The sequence below is a fragment of the Microtus ochrogaster genome, linkage group LG1 (genome assembly GCF_000317375.1).
Source record: "Microtus ochrogaster isolate Prairie Vole_2 linkage group LG1, MicOch1.0, whole genome shotgun sequence".
Lineage (NCBI taxonomy): Eukaryota > Metazoa > Chordata > Mammalia > Rodentia > Cricetidae > Microtus > Microtus ochrogaster.
Window position 1 is genome coordinate 50,638,910 of NC_022027.1, and position 7,810 is coordinate 50,646,719.

Consider the following 7,810-nt stretch of genomic DNA (forward strand, 5'->3'; position numbering starts at 1 on the left):
TTGAGATCTCAAAGAAAAGGAAATATCCATTTGTTGGCAGAAAAAGAGAATGCAGACAGAGTGTGAAGAGGACGCCATGAGAGCCCAGCCATGAGGCAAGGGTGGAGGCAACACCGGGATGTGTCAGCTGCAGAGCACAGGCAAGCGGTCAGGAAATACAACAGTCTAAGCAGACATTAGGCTTGAAGTAAGACAACCAAGAACACAAGGCAGGTTCCTGAGGAACCTTGAACATTAAGGTATTAGGTGTATATTTATCCTGTTTTGTTTCTTTTTTGTTTTGTTTGTTTGTTTTTGAGAGAAGGTTTCTCTATGTAGTTATGGCTTTCCTAGACCTTGTTATTTAGACCAGACTGGTATCTAACTCACAAAGATCCACAAGCCTCTACTTCCCTAGTGCTGGGATTAAAGGTGTGCACTACTATTACCCGAAAAGGGCTTATTTTCTTAAATTTAATTTAATTTAAATGTTTGAGACAGGATCTCACTATACCACTCTGGGTGGCCTGGAACTTGCTATATAGACAAGGCTAGCCTTGAACTCACAGAGATCTGCCTACCTCTGCCTACCCCAGTGCTGGGAATTAGAGACATGAGCCATCATGCCCACTCTTAGTCTATATTTTTAATTCTAAAGCCAATGAGAAGTTTCTAGGGAGTACAAGGTACCTAAATATTATTAAAACAGCACAAAGAAAATTTTATTTGGTAGCAGTGTATAAAAAAAAACAATCCAACTCAAATTGCAAGAAACAAGACAAAGCAGGAGAGTGCATGCATGAAGGCGTGGGTGTCAGCTCAGGGGAGGGTGACTGAGTGCATGCATGAAGGAGTGGTTGGGTACCAGCTCAGGGGAGGGTGACTGAGTGCATGCATGAAGGAGTGGTTGGGTACCAGCTCAGGGGAGGGTGACAGAGTGCATGCCAGAAACCTGGTAGGGGTGAAAGGAAATCACAACCTCCACCCCCAGCACTGTGAACAGTAGGTATAAGGGAAGAGAAGGCCAGTCATTGCCAGGATGGCTGTTAGAACTAAAACCTTAAGGTGAACTGCCTTGCAGAGGATAAAAACCTGATGTGGAGACGATGGATAAAGTCAGGAAACAGGCTGGCAACAGACTAAAGAACTTGGCCCAGAGCCAACTAGGTGTACCGATGAAAACTGCTTACTGCCATTTCCATAGCCTTCAAGGGGGTGAGAGCAGGAAGAGAGGAAGGGTATCTATCACCTGCGGTTTCATTTGTGCAAGAGTATGGCTCAGAGCCTGGTCTCAAGCAAGGACAGTATTGGGAAAAAACTGTTCTAAACAAAAAATGAAAAAGCCTTCTTTGTATAAAAAGGCCATCACGATATCAATGCAATTTCTCTTAAATTGTTGGTGGAGACTGGCAGGCTAATAGCTAAAAGGCAGAGACACTAATGGCCCTAAAGGACAGCTCTAGAGAGGACACTCTGATTAGGGAGGACACACTAGTGGAAGCACAGATGTGCCATCAGTGGGATGAGTGCACAGCTCTGTCTGGGCTGGGAGATGCTGACTCAGTGGGGCTAAGAACTTGCCTCTTAAACATGAACAGTGCAGACCCACAGAAAGCCAGATGCTGTAGAAGGCCCTAATTCCAGCACTCCTGTAGTGAGATGGGAGGTGAGACGGGAATCCCAGAAGCTCAAGGAGCCAGCCAGACTATTGTACCGAGCAATAAACAACAGAGCTCTCATCAATGTGAGAAATGAAATCAAGGCTGTCTTCTGACCTCCAGATGTGCACTATGACAAACACATGCCTGAACTTACACGTGCGGGCATGCACAAAGATAAAATAAAAGTGAATTTGAAGATGTATATAAAATATTTCAATAAAGTTATAATACAAAAAGTGCATAGCAGTACATAGTGGTTTGAATAAGAATGACCCCATAGCTCATATATTTGAACGCTTAGCCACCAGAAGGTGGAACTCTTTGAAATAATATAGTCCTTAACTACTTCTCCAGCACCATGCCTGCCCTACCTGCTGTCATGCTCCCCACCCTGATGATAATGGACTAGCCCTCTCAAACTATAAGCCAGCCCCAATTACATATTTCCCTTTATAACAGTCACCATGGTCATGGTGTCTTGTCACAGTATTTTAGGGAACAGTGACTAAAACACAGTGCAGTGACATTGGATTTGAAGTTTTTTCTGAGTCTGATTCTCTCACTTACACCAAAAGATGAATAAGTTAGAAAGCATTACAGACTAGCACTAGCAACACTGGTTGAAAAAGAAGGTCCAAATATACACCTGATCCCTAGTTCCTGCTCTTTGGAGAGAGGAGAGGATGATCACCCTCCTGGGAGCATGGACAGGGGAATTCCCTGGTGCTCAGAAAAATAATACTGAAAGGTTGCAAGCTGCCCAGTCACATCAGCATGGGTTGTCCTCACCTCCTTCCCTGCACAAGTATGTGTTATACACATCCCCCTGGGAAACTCTGGCACCCACATTACAGTAATTATCTAATGAACTAGAGCACTTTCTTAGCTCATCTAATAGAACTGGAGCTTCAGCTTGCTATTCCTACAAAAGAATACATAACACAAATATGTAGATCTTTTATGGAAAGGACAAACAGAAAAGAAAACTATAGGTGCACATGAGAGAAACTATATACACAATACATGCATGTGAATGGGCTGGAAGAGGGCAGAGTAGGGTGGAGGAGGCAAAGAAGTTTAGAAGCAGGAGTCAGAGCAGAGACTGTAAGGACAAAAGGACAAGAAATGGAATACAGAAATGCAGAAAGACTTGTGGGATGTCCAAATTCACTCCTCTCCCTTCCTGCATCTTCAGGTCACCAGTTTTCCTCTACCAATGAACAGATCACTGTGCATGTGTTACACTGGGAATGGAGTCATGCACACCACACACATTCAAACACCCATGAAACACAACTGAGAGTAGCTAGCAAGTGCTTTATATCACCGTGGGATACATGGAGATTGGATCTGTCCCTATGAAGTTTATGTACTGAGAATACAAAATTTGACTCCTTTAGCTCATAATATGGAAGTTTCATTTTCCTTTCATTAAGAATGTTATGATAGGAGCTGGAGAGATGGCTCGGCAGTGTTGTAGAATATTATTTTAAGGTGCATTACCTTTGTTTATGCTCTGGAACGTATGTTTAATAATGCAAAGATGTGTTTGATTAAATCCACCGCGGTCAGGAGGCTGAGTCACCAACTAAATGACAGGAAGTTGTAGGGAGGAGCCAGATGAAGGATTTTTAAGGAGGGGTGAGGCCAAGTGTGAGTTGAGTTCTTTAGAGGGACAGAGACTTAGATAAGTTCCCTTGGTAACTTTGAAAGAGTTGGTGCCTGAGGGAACAGAATTTACTCGCTGTAGCTAAGGAACAGCTGCCAGTAGCAGCAGAACTGCAGTTGCTCATTACGATAGCTATAGCTTAATGGTAGGAGTGAGAATATGAGCAAAGAGGTCAAGATCATGATGGGGACACCCACTAAGACAGTCGACCTGAGCTAATGGGAGCTCACCAACTTCAGCTGGACAGAAAGCAAAAAGTATATAGATCCAAACTAGTCCCTCTGAATGTGGGTGACAGTTGTATGGTTTGGGGCAGACTGCGGGGCCACTAGCAGTGGCATCAGGATTTATCCCTACTGCTTGTACTGGCTTTATGGAACATATTCTCTTTGGATGGATTCCTTGCTCAGCTTAGATATAGTAGAGAGGGCCTTGGTCCTTCCTCACAATGTGCCTGACCTTCTCTGAGGAGTGATGGGGGTGGCACAGGGGGTGAAGGGTTGAGAGGACGGGGGGGAACGGGAACTGGATTGGTATGTAAAATGAAAAAAAAAGTTTGATTTCTATTTAAAAATAAATAAATAAGAAAACAATTGGCTCCAACGTGGGACACAAAAATGTTACGTGTTTTCTCTTTTGTCGTTTTGGGGGGCCCACCACCCAACTCCCAAATAAATCACACACGGAGACTTATTCTTGCTTATGAGTGCCCAGCTTTAGCTTAGCTTGTTTCTTGCCAGCTTTTCTTAAATTATCCCAATTACCTTTTGCCTCTGGGCTTTTTCCTTTCTTACTTCTGTATACATTCCTTCTTACCCCATGACTGGCTGTGTAGCTGGTGACTCCATGTCCTCTTGTTCTCTTCCCCTCTTCCTCCTCGTGTCTCCTATTTACACTCTCTGCCTGCCAGCCTATCCTGCCTTGCTATCAGCCATTCGGCGCTTTGTTAGACCATCAGGTGTTTTAGACAAGCAAAGAATCACAGCTTCACAGAGCTAAACAAATGCAGCATAAACAAAAGTTAACACACCTTAAAGTAATATTCCCAACACAGTGGTTAAGAGCACTAGCTGCTCTTCTAGAGGTCCTGAGTTCAACTGGTGGCTCACAGCCACCTGTACGGGATTTGATGCCCCTTTCCAGTATGCAGGCATACATATAGCAGAGCACTCATACATAGAAAGTAAAAGAAGAGGAAGGCTAGATGGGGCCAGTGAGATGGCTTAATGGATAAAGGTGCTTCCTACCAAGCTTGAAGACCCGAGTTTGATCCCTGGGAACCAAAAACCAGAAGGAGAGAACCAGCTTCCACAAGAGAACCTCCACACAAGTGCATGACACTTGACCCACCACCCTCCAAAGGGAACTAAAAACAACTATCTGGTATGTGATTCTTCCATTTATTCCTGCATTTGGTTTTGTGATATTGGGGATCAAGCTGAAAGCCTTCCTTACACAGTAGTTGAGCAATCCACCACTTAACCACATACTCATTTCCTCAGTTTGACATTGTTGAAACATAAAGCAGTTTTCCAAAGAAAAATAGGCGCTAAGCTATAAGCTATACTGAACCTTTCATTCTGCTCAACTTTTAAAAAGTAGCCAAATTTGAGAACAGTTACATGTGCATGCATATATATATATCAGGTTTGTTGGCAGAGTCTTACTGCAGGCTGGCCTTGTAATTGCCTATAAATGAGGACCTTGACCTTCTGCTCCTTCTGCATCCACTCCCATGTACTGGGTTCACAAGGCGTGCACAGCCACACCCAGTCTGTGGTACTGAGGAGCAAACCTATGGCTCTGTGCAAGGAACGCAAGCACCCTACCAACTGATTGGTAGAGTACCAATTATAACCTTAAAGTAAGTACAATTCAAAAAAGATTAAACTGTTACATTCTTATTTATACACTGACTACTAGTCATTTCAACTGACCCAAGCTTTAGCAAAGAGCTGTATTGTTTAGAAACTAAATAAAGCTATCCCATTGACATAATAGGGGTTTAAGCTGGCAGTAAGATAGCTGATTAAGTAATACTCATGAATCTCTGGTATTACAGCAGCTAACTTCTCAGAGAATGAAGTAGCAGTTACATACAATCATACTCTTACTTTGTAATCTTCTGTAATCACTGCTCATTCACACTCTCAGAGGAAATGCCAGACTTAAAAAACAGAAGCAATGTTCTTTAATGATGTTAAAAGCATTCATTGCTGTTAAAAGAAACATGGTCACAAACCTTGCTGAAGAGGCTGAGTGTTTACACTGGGATTCTGACTAGCTGGCTGGGCTGAGCTACTGGCTGTTGTGGCTGTAACAAGCCGGACATAATGAAACTTGCTTCCAGGCACTTGGATCTGCTGGACATTGGGCGCAGTTGCCAGAGGAATGATGGTCTTAAACTGTGATGTGCTCATCCCTCCAACAGTGATGGTCTGCACAGCCGACTTCACTGCCTGTCAAATCAGACAGAACAACATGCCTACCATTAATCTGTTAACTTACATAGAATGTGCTCGTAAGCTGCAACTACAACCTGTTCAGAAAGAAATAAAAAAAATATTCAGCTGGAGCTGGAGAGAATATGGCTCAGGGGTCAGCACTCTCCAGAGAGCTAGAGTTTGGTCCCCAGCATCAACTGCAACTCAGTTTCCAGGGATCCGATGCACTCTTCTAGACCCCACGGGCACCTGCACTCATACACACAAAAACACACACACATACACAACTTAAATTTTTTTTTTAATCTTTAAAAACAGGAGAATAAGAAAAGTAGGGAGGAGGTATGGAAGGGAATGGGGAGGAAGGGAGAAAAATTATAATCTCAAAAATAAAAGATTTTAAAATAAAAAATGTAAGAATGCACACAATTTTGTTGATATTAGATAAAATTTATGAGAAAGATTTAATTTTTTACTCTCAGAATTAAAAAGAAAATACAGATGTTTTTACCAAATAAACTAACTATATTGTTTTTCATTGAACATATTCTAAAGAAGGACCATTCTGTCCCCATATCAAGTTTAGTTGATTCTGAAAGACTACAACTCCCACCACCCGGCCACACAAACCTATAGTGCCCAAATACTGTTCAAAATTATTCCAGTTAATGGTTATCTAGACTCTAGACAAACTAACTGATTTAGGTATAACAAATCTGACTAAAATTTTACAAATCATTTCAATAATTTTCTCTCCCAGACAGTAAGCTGACACTTCTCAGGAAGTTAACAAAACTTTGGAAGCAGTCCATAAAGCAACTAATCTCATGAGATGCCCTGAGTTTACGTGACTCATGTTTAACAAGCACTGTCAACACAAGCAAAGGTGAACTGGTGTGCAGGATGGACACTTGGCAATCTCAGCAATGCAGAGGCTGAGGCCAGAGGCAAGTTTGTCAAAGCTGCTGTGAGTGACACAGTCAAACCCTACTAGAAACAATAGATAAATAAAGATAGTTTGATCTCTTGTAATCTATTATTTCCTAAGGTATTACATATCCCCACTTAGTCTACAGAAGTGCTCACCCAGACAACACCATATGGTAAAGAATCTAATTCACTTATTCACACTTTTTCTGTCTCGTAGGGACTCAGGGCAGAGCTCGGAAGTAGAATGCTTATTTAGCAATGGAGAGGCTTAAAAACGGAGTGGGGTAACTGAAGAGATGGTTCGGTAGTTATGAGCACTTGCTCTTCTTGCAGAGAAGCTAGCTCACGACCTTCCTTTATAGGGCCAGTTCCAGGGAATTTGCGGGCCTCTTCTGGCTTCTATGGTTACCAGGAATACACACAGTGCACAGACATACAGGAAGGCAAAGCTCTCAGACACATAAAATCTTCAAGACAAAAATTTAGAATTTTTAAATATTAAACTTTTCTTTATCTTAAGCTTGAAGCTACCACTCTTACAAGTCATACATAACTGGTTTTAAACTGAATTCTGACTACATTTTACACCAGTACACAAATCTGTTTACATTTTAAAAATACCTATTTATTATTATTATATATGTGTGGGTATGATGTGTATGTCTAAGTGCACACGGACACACGTGGATGTGGAAGTCAGAGGTCAGGGGGTACAAGTCAGTTCTCTCCCTGGTGATCAACTCAGGTTGCAGTGCCTGTACAGCCAGCACTTTAACCCACGAAGTCATCTTGCTGGCCCACGTCTGTTTACATTTTGTACATGCACACATATTTAAAAGTCACTGTAATCTCGAATCAGATCATTTAACCTTTTTTTGTTTTTCTCTCTCTCTCCTTCGCCTTCTTTGAGGCTATATATTTTATGAGCTTTGGGAAAGTTGCTCAGTGGTACAGTTCTTACTTGCCTAGCATGCACAGGACCTAGACTTGATCCTGACATGCTTACACATAAACATTAATATGTTAATTTTGCCACATCTACAAACTTACTTTTATTGTCCTATTTTTTCCATGTTTCTTTACCTTTCGCCTCAAGAATTTACTGTTGGATTTTCTTAAATGTGGGT

General features: G+C 41.9%; 1 protein-coding gene across 3 annotated transcripts in view; it reads right to left on the reverse strand.

Annotated features, from left to right (window-relative positions):
- The window catches only part of Lin54 (lin-54 DREAM MuvB core complex component), a 67,457-nt gene that overhangs the window by 15,627 nt on the left and 44,020 nt on the right, over positions 1-7,810 (reverse strand). For all 3 annotated transcript variants that reach the window (XM_026785356.1, XM_005359553.3, XM_005359554.3), the window contains exon 5: positions 5,552-5,768. In XM_026785356.1, coding sequence (XP_026641157.1) covers positions 5,552-5,768 — 217 coding nt within the window. The remainder of the gene's footprint in view (positions 1-5,551; positions 5,769-7,810) is intronic.